Here is a 22341-nt window from a genome sequence, read left to right on the forward strand (position 1 = left end):
ATAAAAGAAAAAAGTAAAACTACTAAAAATCGCGAACCTCATCCGCAGATATCGCCCACTCTGCTCCTTCCAAGATATCTTCCTCTCTAGCTCCCTCATCACTTCCTCCCACGCTCGCCTCCAGGACTTCTCCAGAGCCTTTCCCATCCTCTGGAACTCCCTACCACAGTATGTCCGGTCAGCCCCCACCCTGTCTGCCTTTAGGCGATCTTTGAAAACTCACTTATTCAGGGAAGCCTACCCCACCTCCACCTCCACCTAAGAACTATACTTGAATCACCTCCACCAGATCATCCGCCACAGCTATCACCTTTTGTATCACCTCCCCCTTCCTTTAGATTGTAAGCTCCACGAGCAGGGCCCTCATATTCCTTCTGTACTGAACTATATTGTAATATTGTAAAGCGCTGCACAAACTGTTGGCGCTATATAAATCCTGTATAATAATAATAAAATGAATATGCAAAAGATATAAATGCAAATCTTTGTAAACTAGGAAGGTGATCATTTATACTCTACACATACTATACAAGAATACATATCATTGCTATTTCTATAAATAATAACTGGAACACACACACAGGGGTCTCTTTGTAAGGCATTTATTGGCCAAGAGTCACACACATTTGTGCAGGCTGCATGCTTTTTGCCCATAATTTCTGTAATAGATTAATTCCTATGATCGTCAGCTCCATCTAGAGGGCAAAAAGTGGTATGATTTACTGAAATACCATAATGAGAAAATATACCACAATTTGGTCACTAGATGGAGCTGGCAATCATAGGAATTAAAGCAGAACTATAGGCAAATCTTTTTTTCCATTTTGGATAGAGTAAGGGGGTTACAACCCCCAGCAATTCATTTTTTGCCATCTGTGCCCCATTTGGGAGATTTACCTTCTCTTCTTGTGCCATAGTTAAAATAGGGTTTTCCCAAATTTTGGGTTGTCCCTAGAACAGTAATAGAGGGGAAATCCTCCAATGGGGACACTAGTTCTGTTGACCCTGGTGACAACAAGAGGTTCACTAACTTTGTAGGGATTTTCTCTCACTTCCTGTTATGGCCATAGGATAGGAAGTGAATTAAAAATCTCCCCATTGGGATGCATATAGCAAAAATAAAACTGACATCTTTACAAAGTTTATAAGGTTGTAACTCTTCCTTACTCTATTTAAAATGGGAAAAAGGTTTGACTTTAGTTCTACAAAAATCTATTACAGAAATTACGCCCAAAATGAATGCCACTTGCACAAATGTGTGTCACATTCATTCACAACCTTTTTAAATAGACCACTTAAAGTGTATATCAAGCTAAGCAACATTTTTTGGAGAAGAGTTAGTGCTCCTTTCAGTTATTCTGCTATCTGGTGTTCCGACAGAAAGATTAACTCTCATTTCCTGTTCCAGTGACAGCGGTTTTTAATGGGAACAGGCAGAAAATGAGGGACTATGGGGACACAGACAGCAAATCAAGTCTTACAGGGGTTCTAGACTTCTCCTACTCTACTGAAAACAATTGTTTTTTTTTTAATGTATGTCTGTGTTGCTGTTGAATTGTTTTCCTCACTTCCTATCTGGTAAACTGTCAGCAGAACAAGTAAGGGGGATTCTCTAACACAGCCTCAGATGGCAATGAAAACCTGATAAAAGTTTCAACTCTTTCCCACTTTATCCAAAACAAAGAAGCAAGCTATTGGCTTAAAGTGGTTCTCTAGTCACTTTTTAAATACTGTAGCTGCTGCCTTTTAATAATAAGACACTTTCCTATCTTGGGATCCAGCTCAGTACTCACCCGGGCCAGTTCTTCACTGGTCTTCGGGTTCCTGGCGCTGCCATGCTGAGCGTGGAAGCCGGCTGTGAAGCCCCAGGGCTTCACAATTGACTCCCCACTTCTCATGCATGAACCACACTGTGTCATGTGAATGGTCCCGCAGCCTTCTGGGACCTGTGATGTGTCCCAGAAGGTTGTGGGCATGGAGGGAGGAGGGCAGACTTCTGGTGGAATCTCTTTGGCGATTTCAATGGAAGTGTCGAGGTGCTGCCTTTCAAAACTAGGTACCTGCTCTCCCAAAAAAATGATGTTCCAAAAGTAGAAGAGGAGGGGGGAGGAGGAGGAAGAGTGGAATGTCCATTTTTCTGTGAAGTTCTGCTTTAACATATACTTCATATAAAAGCTTAAAGCAATTCTAAAGGTTAATTTTTTTTTTTGGAAAATAACACTGCTGTGTGCAGTGGTTTTACACAGAGCAGCCTGGATCCTCCGCTTCTTGGGTCCCAACAGGCTCCCTTGGCCCCTTCCTCCTGTTGGGTGCCCCCACAACAAGCAGCTTGCCATGGGGGCACCTGCTGCTCTGTGTGTCCATTCACACGTAGCTGCGGCTTGGCCCACCCCTCTCTCCTCATTGGCTGACTGACTTGATTGACAGCAGCGGGAGCCAATGGCTCCCGCTTGCTGTCTCAGCCAATGAGGAGGCAGAGACCTGGGACAACTGAGGCGTTCTTTCACATCGATGGATTGTGATGGGGCTCAAGTAAGTATTGAGGGGGTTAAGGGAACTGCTGCACAAAGGATGCATGAAGATAAAAAACCTCGAGCCTTGTGTTGTGTTTGTGATGCTTTTTTCACGTTTACTGATGTGTTTTGAGTTTTCATGCTTTTTTTTTTTTAAGCCTTCATGGGACTGAGATTGAGCTCTGCAGTCATTTTGAAGCAGTTATTTTCTTACTCTGGGTCACAATCCTGCACAATGTCCTTTTGTCTTTGTTTGGTTTTTTGACCATGTCAACAGCACTTATGCTTATCAGACAACGTTTTCCTGGAAACTGTATATGTCGTCATAACCTTTGGTATTGTTCCTCACGACGCGGCAAAAAAATTGGCAACTTCAGTCACAGAGGCACCTGATATGTGCAACCAACAATTTTCCCTCTTTGAAGCTCAGTAAGGTCTGACATGACTCTGTATTACTAGCAGCACACGCAGTGAATGATGAAAGTGAAGCTTCCCACCTGTTAGCTAGGTGTCTCATCACACAGCGGAATGGTACATTATTTCCACTTTCAACACAAAACACGTTGTCACTTTCACACCTGCAAATCATGTAGTGGTTCCATTTTTTGTCTAACCCCAGTGTTTATATATATATATATATATATATATATATATATATATATATATATACAGTATATATATATATGTGCTGTATGTGTGTATGTGTGTATACAGTGAGGAACAGAAGTATTTGAACACCCTGCGATTTTGCAAGTTCTCCCACTTAGAAATCATGGAGGGGTCAGAAATTCACATTGTAGGTGCATTCCCACTCTGAGAGACAGAATTTAAAAAAAAAATTTAGGAAATCACATTGTATGATTTTTAAAGAATTTATTTGTCTTGCACTGCTGAACATAAGTATTTGAACACCTAAGAAACAGCAAGAATTCTGGCTCCCAAAGACCTGTTACTGTGCCTTTAAAAAGTCCACCTCTACTCCACTCATTAATCTAACTTTATAGCACCTGTCTGAGCTCTTTAAAGACACCTGTCCACCCCACAGTCAGTCAGACACCAACTGCTACCATGGACAAGACCAAAGAGCTGTCAAAAGACACCAGAGACAAAATTGTGGACCTCCACAAGGCTGGAAAGGGCTACCGGGCAATTGCCAAGCAGCTTGGTGAAAATAGATCAACTGTTGGAGCAATTGTTAGAAAATGGAAGAGGCTAAAGACTACTGTCAGTCTCCCTGGAACTGGGGCTCCATGCAAGATCTCACCTCGTGGGGTATCACAGATGATAAGAAAGGTGAGGAATCAGCCCAGAACTACAAGGGAGGAGCTGGTCAATGACATGAAGAGAGCTGGGACCACAGTTTCAAAGGTCACTGTCGGTAGAACACTCCGCCGTCATGGTTTCAAATCATCAAGGTTCCCCTGCTCAAGTCATCTTTTGTCCAGGCCCGTCTGAAGTTTGCCAATGACCATCTGGATGATCCAGAGGCAGCATGGGAGAAAGTCATGTGGTCAGATGAGATCAAAGTTGAACTTTTTGGTCTAAACTTCACTTGTCGTGTTTGGAGGAAAAAGAAGGATGAGTTGCATCCCAAGAAAACCATCCCTACTGTGAAGCATGGGGTGGTAACATCATGCTTTGGGTTTGCTTTTCTGCGAAGGAGACAGGACGACTGCACTGTATTAAGGAGAGGATGAATAGGGCCATTTATTGTGAAATTTTGAGCAACAACCTCCTTCCCTCAGAAGATGGGTCGTGGCTGGGTCTTCCAACATGACAACGACCCGAAGCACACAGCCAGGATAACCAAGGAGTGGCTCCGTAAGAAGCATATCAAGGTTCTGGAGTGGCCTAGCCAGTCTCCAGACCTAAATCCAATAGAACATCTTTGGAGGGAGCTGAAACTCCATGTTGCTCAGCGACAGTCCCGAAACCTGACAGATCTAGAGGAGATCTGTGTGGAGGAGTGGGCCAAAATCCCTGTTGCAGTGTGTGCAAACCTGGTCAAGAACTACAGGAAACGTTTGACCTCTGTAATTGCAAACAAAGGCTTCTGTACCAAATATTAACACTGATTTTCTCAGGTGTTCAAATACTTATGTTCAGCAGTGCAAGAGAAATAAATTCTTTAAAAATCATACAATGTGATTTCCTGAAATTTTTTTTCAAATTCTGTCTCTCAGAGTGGGAATGCACCTACAATGTGAATTTCAGACCCCTCCATGATTTCTAAGTGGGAGAACTTGCAAAATCGCAGGGTGTTCAAATACTTCTGTTCCTCACTGTATACAGTTGTGACCAAAATTATTCAACCCCCACTGAAATTGAGTGTTTTGGCCAGTTTGACATTGCTTTTGATCATTCAGTCATCTTGCTTACATTTACATTAAAGAGGCACTTGTAGGTCAGACAAATATAACATAACAGTTATAATGAAATAACCACAAATGTCTTTTCTGTGCTCACAGCATTATCAGTTTTATTCAACCCCCAAGTGACATTCAATCTTAGTACTTAGTACAGCATCCTTTTACAGTTATAACAGCTTTTAAACGTGAAGCATAGCTTGACACAAGTGTCTTGCAGCGATCTACGGGTATCTTCGCCCATTCTTCATGGGCAAAGGCCTCCAGTTCAGTCACATTCTTAGGCTTGCGCACTGCAACTGCTTTCTTTAAGTCCCACCAGAGGTTCTCAATCGGATTTAAGTCTGGTGACTGCGATGGCCACTCCAAAATGTTCCAGCCTTTCCTCTGCAACCATGCTCTAGTGGACTTGGAGGTATGCTTGGGATCATTGTCCTGTTGAAAGGTCCAACGTCTCCCAAGCCTCAGGTGTGTGACGGACTGCATCACGTTTCCATCCAATATCTCCTGGTACTGAAGAGAATTCATGGTACCTTGCACACGCTGAAGCTTCCCTGTACCTGCAGAAGCAAAACAGCCCCAAAGCATGATTGACCCTCCACCATGCTTCACAGTAGGCAAGGTGTTCTTTTCATCATAGGCCTTGTTCTTCCTCCTCCAAACATAGCGTTGATCCATGGGCCCAAACAGTTCTAATTTTGTTTCATCAGTCCACAGAACACTATCCCACAACTTTTGTGGTTTGTCCACATGGCTTTTGGCATACTGCAGTCGACTCTTCTTATTCTTTGGAGACAGCAAGGGGGTACGCCTGGGAGTTCTGGCACGGAGGCCTTCATTACGCAGTGTGCGTCTTATTGTCTGGGCTGAAACTTCTGTACCCACATCTGACAAATCTTTTCTCAGTTCCTCAGCAGTCACACGGGGACTTCTCTCCACTCTACGCTTCAGGTAGCGCACAGCAGTCGAAGTCAGCATCTTCTTTCTGCCACGACCAGGTAGCGTTTCAACAGTGCCCTTTGCCTTGAATTTGCGAATGATGCTTCCTAAGGTGTCTCTTGGTATGTTTAACATCTTTGCAATCTTCTTATAGCCATTGCCCTTCCTGTGAAGAGAAATCACCTCTTCTCTTGTCTTCCTGGACCATTCTCTTGCCTTCACCATGTTTGTAACCACACCAGTAAATGTCTAGAAGGAGCTGAGTATCACAGTCATTTTAAAGCTGCCTAATTGGTGCTTATTATGCTTGATTGCTGCTCGGTGACATCCACAGGTGTTTTCAATACCTGATGGAAAGCACCTGTATGAACCTCTGTTCTTCAGAGTGGTAGTCTTTAAGGGGTTGAATAATTGTGGCAATGAAGAAACCACATAAGAACCATTTACTACTGTATTACATAAACAATTGATGTCATTTTAGTTGCATTTGGGTAGTTACAACGTCCTTGTAGGATTTGATTCTGAATACAATTCCAAATGTACACTATAGTCCCTAAACCCCTTTACAGCATTGGGGGTTGAATAATTTTGGTCACAACTGTATGTGTGTATATATATATATATATATATATATATATATATATATATATATATATATATATATATATATATATATTTCTCAGTAGGTACAATGGGCACTCAACCTAAGTTGACTTGGTTGAAATGTCCAAGATTTTTTGCTATGTTGTCGTGGGGAACAGCAGAATGCACTTTAAATGTTTATCAAATGTATTTGTTTTTTCAGGGTAGAAGATCATGATGACCTGATGCCAATTTTTATGCGTCACAATGATACCCTAAAAGCCACCTATGGAGAATTTTTCCTTGCAGAATTAATCAAAGCTCAAGATGAAGAAAACCATGCTGTCGTCTGTGAGGTAAGCTTGATTATTTGTTCTTGTATGTTGTAATTTATACATCTGCCAGCTTCTTCTTTCACATTTTCTAAATAGTGGAATGTACCTAAAACTACCTTTCTTGTAGCTCTGCTATATTAATGAAGTAAAGGCAAAACTTTTTTCTTCATTTTGGATAGCGTAAGGGTGGGTTATAACCCATGTCAGTTTTTTTGCCATCTGTGCCTCCATTGGGATTTCCCCTTACTTCCTGTCCCTGACCCAATACAGGAAGTGAGTGGAAATCCCTCCAAAGTACAGGAATCCCTGGTTGTCACCAGTGTCTCCATTGTAAGAATTCCCCTCTATTACTGTTCTGGGGACAACCCAAAACTTGGGATTTTCATTCACTTTAACTTTGGATGATAACAAAAAACATGACAAGAGAGAAGGTGAATCACCCTATCAGGGGCACAGACAGCGACTAAAAGCTACCAAACCAGCTGCTGAAAAGGTCTGGGCTTGTAATCACACTAAAAGAAATAACGTTAAAGGTCCAACTCACTTCTAGTTCATTCACATTGTATTCAATCAAGCCTTAATGAAAGGGGCGCTTTTGGACCCCCAAAAAGTGATGGCTACTCTTTGGATTCCTGACCCCTACTCTTGTATCTGGACCTCTTAGCAGTGGTGTAGCACCTCAATTTTAATTTTTGTTATATAGCAATAAAAACTGGACAGGTGTTCTAATCCCTCTCCACTCTATCCAAAACTAGAAAATAAATTTTTGCCTTTAGTTATACTTTAAGCCCTGGTTTCCACTGAATGTGACTTTGAAATTGCGCTACTTCACTTAAAGTAGCACAATTTTCATAACTTTAGATCAGTGTGATTTGTACCTCCGATTTTACTGTGGCTTGCAACTTCATTTAACAGAAGTCAATGCAAGCCGCAATGAAAAAGTAGTGCAGGAACTATTTTTAAAAGTGCACTACTTCAAATCACACTGATTAAGACAGTGCCATAGAAATATTTAGATGCGACTTCAGGTGCGATTTGTAAATCACATGTCACACTTGAAGTCGCATCAGTGTGAACCAGGGTTTAGGAGGTTTGGTCATCCTAGGTATGATAACATGGCTACACCATATTTGAACCTGGCATCGCTCATTGTGTCAGGTAACCCCTTCACGCCGACGTAACACAAATATGCAGCCTCACAAAACTGAGCTTTTTTCCGTGGGGCTGCATATTTTCATACCTGTCTTTGTGCTGGGAGTGTACCTAACAGCGTGCACCCTACAGCACAATCCCAGCACAAAGACCGGGGTGTCACTGAGAGCCCCGGGTCCTCTTCTAATGATCGGGACCTGGGACTCCTGATTCTGGGTCACATGATCGCTGTGATAGCCTCTGATTGGCTATCACAGTGATCAGTCACTGTACAGCCAGCCCCCCTTGTTTTTTTCTCTATAAATGGATTTATGCATTGTATCTCTCTCTTTCTTTGCATAGAGGAAAAAAAACTATTTGTTAAAAAAAAAAATTTTTTTTTTTTTTTTAATTAAAAAAAAAATATTAAAAAATAAAAGTAAAAATACCTAGATCAAGGTTTGATCTAGTTCAGTGCCAGGGTTAGTGTTTGGATCAAGGTCAGGGTCAAAGGTCAAATTGGTATCAGTGTCAGTCAGGGTCAGTGTGTTTTAGGTTAAAAAAAAAAACAAAAACCAAGATGCACACTATTGTTTCTGGGCTGTACTGTGTGTACACCACCCTTCTAAATCCTGTTACAACTACCCAGTGAAAGGAAAATGCATATATTCACCTATTCTCACTGATCACGTGATCTCCCCAACTTCTGGGGAGAGGAGAGATCGCCAACAATGGCTGCAATGTCTGTGTGGTGATGTCACACATAGGCATACTATGAGGGATCCATTGTTGGCGCTCCTTCTTCTCCCCTGAAGCCACCGCTCAGAGCTGATCACATGACCTCTCTTAATAGATAAGTATAAGCATCTTCCATTCACAGGATTGTTGGAATAGGATTTAGAACAAAGGGTAGGAGCAGGTTTAGGCATAGTTAGCAATAAGCCTGTGATTCTACTTTCCCTGAATGACATTTAAAGTGTCACTAAAGCCAGGATTCTGCATTCGCTATATCTGGTCTCCCACAGTACACAGAAAATGGAAGTGCAATTATTTTAGATTGTAAGCTCCACGAGCAGGGCCCTCCTGTTCCTTTTGTACTGAAATGTATTGTATTTGTACTGTCTCCCTTTATATTGTAAAGCACTGTGCAAACTGTTGGCAGTATAGAAATCCTGTAGTATAATAATAATAATAAAAAACTGCTAAATACCTTTTCTCATCAGCAGTTAGAGCAGTCTTGTGACTTCTATCAGGGTCCGGTAGAGCACATATTAAAGCTTGTAGGAGTTTTACTCTAGGAGGTTGCAGAACCCCTGACCTCTGTCTGGACAGTGCCCTCTCTAGCAATACACACCAAACTGAGCATGTGCAGAATGTCTCCACAGATATGCTTTATCAGGAGATAAGAAGGGGACACAGGAAGAAGGGGGGGATCAGAGAAGTCAGGATCAAACAGCATTTTTACACAATGCAGATGATTAACTCGTTAGGTTCCACAGTGAGTATAACAAGCATGCTTTACTGCATATACAGATTGGTTTTACTGTTGTGGGTTTAGTAACACTTTAATTTGTTTGCATAATATAAACAGCTTTTTTAATTCTTTGTTGCATGTCAGCACAGCTAATCTCCTTCAGCCTCTTTACAACCACTACATGTCTACATGCATGCACTCTGGCAATGCAGTGGATCATGGCTGTGCAGTGTGTTGTAGTCTCTTTTGGAAGCCCATGTGACAGGGTGACAACACAGGAGCATACCTGGGAGACAGGGACAGACTGTTGTAATCCCAGCGACTGGAATCTATTTAAAGTGCTTCAAGCTACAATAAACAGAGGTGATCGCTGGCTCTGTGAATGGGCACAAATAGCTGCGGCCACCATCAGTCTGTCACTGCAGTGTATGGGCATGGTGGCTGGTGCTATCTGCACGCAGCTGTCACTCCCAGCTGAGATTTTCAGCATGGCAAAATGCTCATGTGATTGATGCCTTAAAGCGGTAGTAAACCCTGCCATCCCATCAGAGCTCTGTGCTGTAAACCGTGACTCATGCACGGGAGTGATGTCATCGCAGCTTAGCCACTTATAGGACCAGAGCCAGCGAACCCGTAAGGAAGACTGTGGGAAGATGGAAGCTCTGTCAGTGGTGACAGCACACCACTGGAGGGCTTCATTCTAGGGTAATTATGTCATAATGTGCTAGTATGCAATGCAGGTGCATCCATTTGGACAGTCCCCATACAGCCTCATCTGGAACAGGCAACCTTCAACACTGGGAGTAGCATCTAGATTTGTCAGTTTTTGTGCAGTGCTTTTGTCTTGGTTGCATGCTCATTACGAGCATCTAATTCTGGCAGTACAGTACTTTGCTGAATGCACCTAAACCCAAGAACAAAAAATATATATATTGCTGCTTACCAGTCCTTAAATGTGGTGGCTGCTTTAATCTTTTTTTAAACTTGTTAAAGTGCATACCCTTTAACAGCCTCCTATCAGAGTGTAATGGGTGACAGTAGCTCATCCTCAAAAAGGTACTGCCCTGAACTGTACTCCCACACCGGGCCCTTATGGAGCAGATGGCCACTGCAGTCTCACTGGGATCCAGGGCCCATGCAAGGCACAAGTTCCCTCCAGGGTTCCATATAGTGGTAGCCTCCGCTCCACTTGAAGAAGTGGTGTAGTAGCAGCGTAGCAATGGTCACCTGACCACGCCATCATCCCAGCACAAAATGGAAGTGACATTGCTTATTGTGATGGCGCTATATAAGTACCTGAAATAAATAAATAAATTTTGCTGCAAGCCCAACAAAAGGAAGAGACACTGACACAGCCTTGCTGCACTCGGTAAGAAGTACAGGCCACTCTCTGGACCCGGTAACTGCAGGGAAAGAGTTTCGGACACAGCACTTGAACCCTGCTTAAGGGCAGGTTTACTTATGAAAGTGAAATGAACCTGTTGCTATTTTGTGAACATTCAAGTATTTACATGTGTGTTACAATCAGTAAATGGACTTTAAAACAAGCCACTACTGACCTCTGCAGTGGTAAAAAGCCCTTGTTGATAACTGTGCTAACATATACTGTATTTGCATTTTACTTGTATTATCTAAAAATACGTGAAGAGCACGTACATGATTTATGTACTACTACTAGTATTACTGCTTTTGTACTTTTTTTTTTCTTACAAATTCCATCCTACTAGTGACTTCCTAGCTATATATGTTTTGCATATTGCTTTGGAGTTTCGGACACAGCACTTGAACCCTGCTTACGGCCATTTGCCATTTTATGAACATTCAAGTGTTTACACGTGTGTAACAAGCAGTAAATGGACTTTAAAACAAGCCATTACTGACCTCTGTAGCTGCAGTGGTAACAAGCCCTTGTTGATAAATGTGCTAAAATATTCTGTATATGCATTTTACTTATCTAAAAATACGTGACGAGGACATACATGATTTATGTGCAGTATTACTGCTTTTGTACTTTTTTTTTTTCTTACAAATTCCATCCTACTAGTAACTTCCTAGCCATATATGTTTTGCATATTTGTTTTGGGGCATATTGTTTTGAAGTTTCAGACACTGCTTACGGACAGGTTTACTTAAAATGAACCTGTTGCCATTTTATGGACATTCAAGTATTTAGATGTGTGTAACAAGCAGTAAATGGACTTTAAAACAAGCCATTACTGACCTCTGTAGCTGCAGGCACTTTGCAACAATTCATACTAAAAAGGTTTATTGCAGAGGCTGAGTGCCCAATGGTAACAAGCCTTTGTTGATAACTGTGCTTATAACATATACTGTATATGCATTTTGCTTGTATTCTCTAAAAAATACATGAAGAGCATGTACATGATTTATGTGCAGTATTACTACTTTTGTACTTTTTTTTTTCTTACAATCCAGCTAGTGACTTCCTAGCCATATATGTTTTGCATATTGTTTTGGAGCTAATTATAACAGAAAATTAGTTATTTGCTTAATAGCTTATTGCAGATAGCAACACAATAAATAATAGATTCATGTCACAAGCTTCCAGATCTGGAATGGGCAGGAAAAGACATTTTATGCAATAACAGTAGATTTTCGCCACCACGGTTGTAAATTGGATAGATTAGCCCAAGTGAGCCAAAGCTGATGCCAGTTTTTCCTGCCGAGTATAAAGCTGGCATGTCCTCTTTTCACATATGGTAGATGGATTGGTTAATCAGCCTTTGCTGAGCATTGGCCTCAAATTACACAATAGCCAAAGAACTGCTAAACCCTAGCCTTTGTTCACATTACGCAAAACACGCCAGTCAGTTTATTTTAGAATAGAACATAAAGTCAACATTCTTGGGTTGAATTCCACTTTTGATTTATATCTATGACAACCAGATTGTCACTTGTTTGGGTTATAAAAATATAAATGTGGGAAGTGATTTGACACATTTGTTCTGAATTTCTGATGGCCACTACTATCACATTTTTAGTACATTATAGCATGTTCCTTTGCCCAAAAAGGCAGCTTTTTAGTAGAGTATCCCAGTTTTCAGCCAGTCATATTCCTAGAAAATAATGACATCACTGCAGCATGTGCCTTGTGCTAAATATATCATTACAAATGCTGAACTGCTAGGGTGCAATCACAGGTCATATATGTTGTATGTTCTTGCTTGTTTACTATAAAATGGCATTGATACTTAGCCACCTGGTGCCCAAGCTGCGACCGGAGGGCCATATATGGCCTTTTGTCATTTTAAGTGCGGCTCTAGGGCCCCAGCAATCAGTACAGGGAGCACCGATTTGTAAAGAGTCTCTTGATTGCAGTCCAGCGATCTCATTCAACATGTCCCAAGTCTCTGACGGGACTTCATTCTCCAACTACGCAAGTAGAACAATCTCTGACAATTTCCTCCAGTAAGTCTTCAGTGTATGACATTTTTCTGTAGCATTACATGTATTAAATATTATCTTTGCGGCACCCTTTCCCTTGCAAGTTGACAACCACTGGCTTGGCCTATGAGCTTGCACCATTTCCAATGGTAAAGTATAGTCAGACAGGTTACATTGAGGTAGGCCAAAGGAAGCAAAAAGCTCTTCAATAAACCAGCATAACACACAGTACAGCCTCGTTAAAACCAAAGACATCTACATATCTCAGTCCCATTATAAATCCCTAAAACAAGTGGTTTATTCCTCAATTTAGGATAGCGAGTAGAATCATGCAAATAAGTTACTTATGCCTCTGGGCCAACTGTACATCTAGAAATGATGATTAGCACATATAGCACAGGTAGAGGCCAATATTATATAACTGTGTATTACAAACTGCATACATCCGTTTCAGGCTTGTTGTCCATCATCATCTCAGTTCATGGACTGGAATTTGTGATTACCACCAATTACCAACCGTCAGTAAATTTACGGACAGTTTGTAAAAATCAGTAATTTCTACAAACTGATTTTGAAATACTGTATATACAGTAGTTATAGAAAAGAATCACCCCTTTAAAATAATCAAATTTTTTTTGCTTTGCAACCTTAAATGTTTTATCCAGCTGTATTTACTCAGTGCAACTTGGAGCATCCAAGTGAAAGATATAACACCAACATGTTAGAAAGAAAAAAAATAAACTCAAAAACAGAATAATTGAATTGGAAAAAGGATTACCTACCTCCTAAAAATGACTTGTAAACTCAATCAGGTGTAGCTAATCACCTTCTCAATGGCACACAAAGCCATTTCTCTTTCAACTGTGATCAGCTGTGGTCACTTTGATTAGCTCAGCATGTAAAGAGGCTTCCTGGAGCATTTCAGTCCCTGGTAGTGCAACTGAAGCAAACAATCAACTACGGGTGGCAAGGCACTGTCAAAACATCTCTGGGATATTGTCAAAAGATCTCCAGGAAGTTGTGGACAGGCACAAATCAGGAAATGGATACAAAAATGTTTTAAAGGCTTTGTCAATGCCTAGAAGCACAGTGAAGTCTATTATAAAGAAGTGGAAGGTATTTGGTACAACACAGACCCTCCCTGGATCAGGACGTCGCTCCAAACTGGATGAAAGACCCAAGAAGAAACTGGTCAGAGAGACTACTAAGAGGCCTACAGCAACTTTGAAGCAGTTTATGACAAAGAGTGGTCATTGTGTGCATGTGACAACAATATTTATTTATTTCAGGTACTTATATAGCGCCATCAATTTACACAGCGCTTTACATATATATTGTACATTCACATCAGCCCCTAACCCTCAAGGGGCGTACAATCTAAGGTCCCTAACTAACATTCATACACATACTAGGGCCAATTTAGACAGGATCCAATTCACCTATCAGCATGTCTATATCACAAATTCTCCACAAATGTGGCTTGTATGGGAGGGTTGCAAGAAAAAAAGACACTCTTCAAGAAAGGCCATGTGCAGTCACAACTGAGCTTTGCCAAAATGCACCCTGAAGATTCATGAAGCCACATGGAAAAAGGTGTTATGGTCAGATGAGACTAAAATTGAATTATTTGGCCTCAACACTAAATGATATGTCTGGTTGAAATCCAATATAGCTCACCATCCAAATAACACCATTCCTACAGTAAAGCATGGAGGTGGTATTATCCTGTTATGGGGGTGTTTCTCTGCAGCAGGGACTGGAGCACTTGTCAGAATAGAAGGAAAAATGTATGGGACAAAATTCTGTCAAATTCTTGAGGAAAATCATCTGCCCTTAGCCAGAAAGTTTTCAATGGAAAGAAGGTTTACCTTCCAGCATGACAATGGCCCAAAGCACACAGCAAAAATGACCACACAGTGGTTGAAGGAGAAAAAGGTGAATGTCCTTGCATGGCCTAGTCAGAGCCCAGACTTAAACCCCATTGAAAATCTGTGGAAGGACTTGAAGACTGCAGTCCATAAACAGCCACCAAATTTAACTGAACTTTGGGTAATTTTGCAAAGAAACGTGGGCAAATATTGCAAAGTCTAGATGTGCAAAGTTAGTATAGACATATCCCAACAGACTAAAGGCTGTAATTAAAGCAAAAGGTGGTTCAACAAAATACTGACACAAGGGGGTGATCCTTTTTCCAACTTGGTGTTTCTGTTTTTGAATTTTTACATTTTTTTTCTAACATGTTGGTGTTATATCTTTCACTTGGATATTATAAGGAGCACTGAGTGAATACAGATGATAAAACAAAAACGGTCTGTTTTCATTTCAGGCTCCAAAGCAACAAAATGTGATTATTTTAAAGGATGTGATTTTTGTTCTATTTGCCTGGCTTTTATGCTAATCCCCTGGCTTCAGTACGTTCTGAGTCACTGTCCTACTACACGTATGTAAATCAGGAAAGTCATAGCGCAGTGAGAACATGTAATCTTTATACATCTTCTGGAACAGTTACTCAAAGTATTGAAGCCAAATGATCAGCATTACATCCAGAAAACTAGCAATTGCAGAATGAGGGGTCAGCAGTAGCATCATCCATGCTGCTTGTATGAGAAGTTTCCTTTAAAATTGCCAATCCACCCAAAACTGGTATTCCAGTTTCAATTAAAACTGATTTGATTTATCTCCTAGAGATTCCAGTACCAAGGTCTCTGAACCCAAATTTCCAGCTGTACCCAACTGCAGCAGCCATTAAGTTTGGTTTCATGCTTGCTGCTGAATTTTGAATTCCTACTGTTTTATGAAAAAAAATAATTAGAACGGAAGAATTCACATGGAAATATGTACCGGTTTAAGTCTCCAAAAGGTACACAAAGTGATTTGCAATTCAGCCAACATCTACTGTTAACTGAAACATAAAGTTTGGGTACACTGATCATATGGAGAAAAGGTTGGTTGGGGGGTTTCTGGAGTTAGATGTAAAATGGTAGTCCACTAAGATCTTACATTGCATTTATAGATAGTGTATTGTGCTACGTTGCCTGCTAGCTTCCTGTATATTTCATCCCATAGTTCCTGTCTCTGTTCCTGCTCTCCTTGTAGTAATGCAGCTGTTCCTGTCCATCATGGGGTGTTCTCACTTCATAGTATAAAATAATTGGAAACTCCCAAATCCTTAGGTAAAAAAGGAACACGTATCCATAACAGCTGCCTAAGTGCAGAGATCTAAAAAATTCTCCAAAGTTTACAAGAAATCCCTAAGTGGTATAAGTCTCCAACATCTACCAAAGACTAGATTAACAGGTATGGGTGAAATTACCCTTTAAATTTAAAAAGAAACAGTAATTATTCTACAATTGCAGCTACCCTCAACATAAATACTGTATATATTATTAAACAGACAGCAGTTTTAATCAGTACATTTATTTTGGCTTTTCATTGTGTATATCAGACTTTCCCAACCTTTTGTAACATGGAGGGACCCTTGAAATAACTTTCTGATCTCAGGGAACCCCTACTAAAAATTACTATATCTACAAATCATGATACATTGTGTGATGGTCAGTGGGAAGATTGCTCATTACAATTGTGGTCATTGGGAAGAATTTCCCCCTTTCAGATAGCAAAAAAGATAACTGGTGACAGTGGGAACTTATCTGAGGGCCACAAATTGGTAATTTCTGAAGGAACCCCTAGCAACCTTTGAAGGAACCCTAGGGTTCTATAGAACCCTGGTTGAGAAACCTTGGTGTAGATATTGTAAGTCTATGAAGTAAACATAAGTATGTCTCTTGTAAACGCTGTTCTGCTATAGAAATACTCTGCAACAGTAACTTAGACTGGGTATAAGGTATGGCCCTTTAAAATGACTTGCACCAAATTCAAAATCTCTGCCTCCACTTTGGGTAGCTTTACCTGTGACCTGGGGTCCCAAGGAATTCCCTTACTTTTCAGGGATTTTCTCTCACTTCCTGTTTTGGTTATGGGATATGAAGTGAAGGTAAATCTCCCCAATGGAACACATATGGCAAAAAATAAACTGACAGTGGTTATAACCCTCTCTTACTCTATCAAAAATTAAAAAAAAATATATAAGTATAGTTGTAGTTGAACTGCATTATTGATTCTTTCCCTAGGATCATGGTACTGCTGTGGGTTTCATGAGTGTGAGTGGTGAGGTCAACGTCGAGCTGATGCAAGATTCCTTTGACCTGGGACCTTTCCATGGTCTCTGCAAGCCACACCCCGAAGATGTTCTAAAGGAAAAGGAGGAATTGGCCTCAGAAAAAGGTATGACAGTATCTGCTAGTCTTGAAAATGAACTCCAGGCAGATGTCAAATTACTGAAGTCCTGTATTGGTTAATAGAGCATAAATAAATGTTTTTACTTTCTCATTTGTTGAAGCACTGAGAGTCAGAAGAATTCTTACATTGTTAGGTTATACTGATGGCTATAGGAGAAGGAGACACTGGCAATAAAAAACTGCTGGCCAAAACAGGAAAACACCACCCGCAACCATGATGCCTCAATTTTTTTGTTCGTGTCCTTAGGAGAGTGAATGTGTTTTCTACAGCTCTTCTGTTCTCTGTTCGTTTAGAAGATTTTTGCATCAACAACTTCTGGTAGATTCATGTTGGCTATGTTAAATCCTGGAAGTCTCTCTAGTCAGCCAATGAGGGCTAGTAGATTCATGCCAAATACTGAAATTTCTAGAAAGTCTCTCCCGTCAGCCAACAAACACTGGTACATTCATGCTGAATATGTAAAACCCTGAAAGTCTCTCCAGTTGGCCAACAGGTGCAGATTTATAATGGTTTTCTCTCTGTGACAGTCCAGAATTTGTGGAGGCCTTTTCAGTTAGCCAATGAGCGCTGGTAGATTGGTGCCAGATATTTTAAATCCTGGAAGTCTCTAGTCAGCCAACAAGGGCTAGTAGACTCATGCCAGATACTAAAATTTATGAAAGTCTCTCCAGTCAGCCAATGAGCACTGGTAGATTAATACTGAATATAAGTCTCTCCTGGAAGTCTCTCCAGTCAGCCAACGGGTGCAGGTTTAAAATGGTGTCTTCTTTGTGACAGCCCAGAAGGGAGGTCTTTCCAGTCAGCCTGTGAACACTGGTTGATTCATGCAGACATGTTAAATCGTGGACGAGACAATGAGTGCAGGTTTATTCTGGTGTTCTCTCTGCAACAGCATAGAATTTCTGGAGGTTCTACAGTTATCTGCAGCTACTGGTAGATTCAGGCTGGTTTTGGAAATCCTAGTAAGCTCTCCAGTTAGCCAAGCAGTGTAGATTCGGAAGTCTGTTATCTGTACTGTGACAGTCCAGCAGTCAGCAGTGACCACTTGTCTGTGTTCCAGTTCATACAGGGCTCTGCTATCAAGATCAGGCTAGTATGTGTGGGGGTTCACCATGGAGCTATTGACCCAGAGCTGAGGCAGTTTTCCTGCCCTCTGCAAATCATTATTGTGAGTACTTAAGCAGGCTTATGTTGAGTTATGGTTCCTCTGTTTCTTACTGAAGGTATTTTCTACAGATACAACTGTAGCTGACATTTTGTGGGGAGGTAAAATCCTTGTTTTCTTTTTGGCATTGCTCACTCTTTATATACTTTTCAAGGTGGTCACTTGGGGAGCCCTCCTCTTTGTTTCTCGGGCTTTCCTAGAGGAATTGTTACAGTTTTTTGCAATATGTCCACCCCCTCCTTCTCCCTAGCTATTGCTGATGCAGCTCTAATGCAGGAGGGACTGCACACAAATAAAAATCCAGCAGATTGTTACTCAACAGCGGTGGATTCAAATGCACTTTTCTACAGTCCAAAATCAATTCAGTACTATTGGCATTTGCCTGTGGTTTTTAAATCTATCTACCTTAACGTAGACAGGTTGACAGTAAAGCATATCCAGGCTCTTGCCAGTCACTAGCCTTGGCATTACTCATTGCCTCCATCGCCATTTCAGTGCCATACATCACAGCTTCTCTGTGCTTTAGAAAGTAGAGGAATGATAGATAGGCATTAACATCCTTTCTCCCCTTCCTCTTTTAAATCTGAAACAGGCACACTGGACTTCTCTGGTTCAGGCAGTATCCATCAGAGTATCATTATTAGATATGGGTTTTAAGTTCAATGCATGCTCTGAAGAAGGAATTATTCTGACTTATTTTGGTCTTCAGCCATTACAAGCAATAGAAAATCGTTCTCTGTGGGACAAATTCTCTCCTTCCTGAAGCTGGGTCTGGACAAGGGTTTGGCACTCAGCACTTAAAGGACCAGCTTTCCCTCTTTAATTTTTTCCAAAGCCTGTTGGTCTTTCACACCTCGATTTAGAACTTTGTTCAAGTAATCAATGTAGCTTTCCCTGTTCATTCCTCATTGATTCCTTGGAATCTAAATCTGGTTCTCTCTGTCTTTCAGAAACTGACATTTGAACCTCTCTGTCTATTCTCTCTCTCTACTCACATCACATCTGGTAAACCAGCTTCTTGTACAATCTATAGGTAACTCTAGCAGACCATCATCTAAACATATGGTCTTAACTGGTTCCACCTTTTTTCTGTTGAGGTACACTCTAGTAGATCTGCGAGTCTTGCTCTTTTTTGGCATTAAGCAACTTTCCCCAGTAGGCAATGCTACCACCTGGGTTTCTGATTTTGTTTTTCTAAAGCTGGCTAAGCAGTCTAAGAATTTCAGCTGCATCCTGAGGAACCAACTGAAATTTGCTTAGTGTTTGGTCCTCTCAGCTGCCTCCCATCGTAAATCCCCCAAATGAAAAATTTAAAAAGTTGGGTGGAAAAATTGTCAGTCAAAAAGTGGCTGCATCCAATGCATCACTGTATCCAATAAATACGTTGTTTGGGTATTTTGACAGTCGGATGTAAAAATAAAATATCTACAGGGGGAGATGCATCCATCCACACTGTATAGCATGGGTTGAGGAATCTGCACAAAAAAAGTTCAGATCTCATCTGATGCCAGCTTTGTGCATTAGGTCCTATAGGCCTCGCTCACAGCATACGTGCAGAAAAACTGATGGAAACTGACATGCAGAATTCACTTGCAGAAACATCAGTTTACATAATTTTTCATGCATGCTTCAATGAGTTTTATACATGTTGCAGATTCCTGCGCAGGGAAAATCTTCACGTGATACTAGTGCTGTGGTGTGAGCAGGGCCGCTGACAAGGGGGTACCACCAGGCCTCCTGTAGTCGGCCTGGGCTTCGTCACAGAACAGGGGGGCACCGATAGCAGCTTCAGGCTTCATGTAGGATCATGTGTACAGTCAGTGCATACATACTGTCCCCCTGTGTGCATGGCTCCCGGGTGGTGGTAACATTATTCCTGGGCTAAGGGGGCTCCATCAGTTCATACCGAGGGTTGGGAGACAAGGGGTACTTTTTTTTCTTTTTTGGGCACCTGTGGACTTACACTATCCTGTGCCAGTTTACATTTGAGGAGATGAAGTCCCAGCTCTCTCAGTCCCTGCTGCTGGCTTGGCGGAGTGATTCAGCTTAGCGAAGTTGCCCTGCACACTGCCTGCCTCCTTCAGCAAGTACATGCTGAGGGAATTAGGCAGGAGAAGAGCTCTGGCAGGCTTGGGACAGGTAACTGTCCATTTGTGATGGATGTCTCTCTACTCAGCTCAGCAGCCAGCCCAGCACTGCAAAGAGAGGGATCCTAGCAGCAGCAGAAATCACAGGAAAGGTACAGTAATGACATGACAGCCCATTCACAACTTTCCCCATGCCTTGACCATTACCTAGACTATGTTCAATTATACAGCAGGGATCAGCCAAATGTGATCATCATTATCATGATGATAGTCACACAGTACAGGTGCTTTGAGCCACAGCTCTGATTATCATGATAATGATGATGATTGTTGAGTCCTGGTACGATTTGTCATGAGACTTGACTGTTCCAAATCGCATGACAAGTCGCATCACATTGCTGGCAATAAAACCGTTCAAATCACCATGACTTTGAAAAAGGTTCCTGCACTACTTTTTCTGATTTCATTGCAACTTGCATTGACTGTTAAATGGAGTCGCAAAATCATAGGTACAAATCTCTCTGATCTGCGGCTTTGAAATCATGCTGAAGTAGCGCATTTTCAAAGCCACAATGATGGGAGTCAGGGCTGAAGGAAGGACAGTCAGATGCAGCCTTAAGCCAGCCATAGATGTTGATGGGGGAATTGAGAGCAATTTTTGCGAAATTTGCATCATGTATGGCCTGCCTATAACAGGCTGGGGAAAGCTAACTTATCCCTTAAAGACAAAGCTGCATTTTTTTTTTAGGTGGGTAGGCAGGGTAAGGAGGGTGAGGAAGCGTAAAAAGGGTGGGGTTTTGGGGTCCGGAAAGAAAATAGGATTCCTGTACTCACTGTCCTCTTGGAGTCCTATGAGGGACATAGGTCCCTCTACTTTATTTTCATGCTTTAGGTACTACTTTGCTATAAAACATGAAGGTTGTGGATAGGGTTATCCTGTGCCAGCCATTTTTTTGTTGCCAGAATAACCTGACAGTCTAAGAATTCCTGTGCTCTTCAGTGGGTTCTAATAAAAAATAGATTTTATGGTGAGAACAAAAATCCTATTTTTTTTAATGCAAGCAAGTACCTAAATTTGACCTGGTGTCAACCTCATGCAATCCTCAATACAACAGCATTTGGACTGGGGGAAGAACAATCCTGTGTAGCTTGGGTTTTACTACTGAGCTTGCTGATGTCACAGGGAATGTGCATGTACAGCGCTCTATTATAGTACAAAAGTATTTTTATTCAAATCTGAGCAAGCTTATTTGTAACACTGATGCTGATGAGTTTTAATAAGGGGTTTCACCTCAACCTTTTCGGGGATTTGTGTGTTTTGCTTCCAATTTCTGTTAGATGTTTAGAAAAGGGTGCCTGCACTGTAGTGAAAAGATAAAACGTTGGCAATGCTTAGCATTGATATTGTGCAGCTGGTGCTTGCTAGAGATGGGTGATTAGAGCTGGCATAGATGCTTAAGCACTAGTGCTGTGCAGCTGGGCTTGGGTGTAGTGGCGTCGTGTGATGTGAAGGATAGGTTTAATACAAAAATATGGACGCAGTCAAAAACAAAGTCCAAGCCAGCTATTTAACTCACTCTTTCTTAAAAATTTAATTTCTAAATAATCAAAATAGGTCCAGTGTTTATTCTGCCTCTTGTCCTAAAGATCACGTTAGAAATGGACATTCCATGTACCTTCCTCTGAGAAATTCAGCTTTACCAGCTTTACAAACATGGGTATGGTAGAATAATCACTTGATTATTAACTTTTTAATTGTTGTTATTGGTTAAGCCTCCAAGTATGATTTCAGTCATATATGTATGAATTTGCATATGGATACTATCAGATTTTAGGCTATATTCTTATCAGGTTAAAAAAAAAACTGAGAAAAGCAGGGGTCCCTAAACTTCCTTAACAAAGGGCTAGTTTACATTTCAAAAGATGTTAGGCAGCTTGATTGTTGCCCTTGGGAGTACAAAATGCCTGGGCATCTGTTAAAGGATGTTGAAGCTTGGCATCCCCAAGCTTGGTAACCAGTGGAAATAAAATATTACCTAGTGCCT

General features: G+C 41.2%; 1 protein-coding gene across 1 annotated transcript in view; it reads left to right on the forward strand.

Annotated features, from left to right (window-relative positions):
• Positions 1–22341, forward strand: part of CFAP61 (cilia and flagella associated protein 61) — a 409554-nt gene that overhangs the window by 36117 nt on the left and 351096 nt on the right. Inside the window, exons 7-8 of the mRNA XM_089686524.1 lie at positions 6624–6756; positions 16876–17029. Coding sequence (XP_089542650.1) covers positions 6624–6756; positions 16876–17029 — 287 coding nt within the window. The remainder of the gene's footprint in view (positions 1–6623; positions 6757–16875; positions 17030–22341) is intronic.

The sequence above is a fragment of the Staurois parvus genome, unplaced genomic scaffold (assembly GCF_062004578.1).
Source record: "Staurois parvus isolate SC_StPar_1 unplaced genomic scaffold, SC_StPar_1.0 ptg000401l, whole genome shotgun sequence".
In the NCBI taxonomy this organism is placed as follows: Eukaryota; Metazoa; Chordata; class Amphibia; order Anura; family Ranidae; genus Staurois; species Staurois parvus.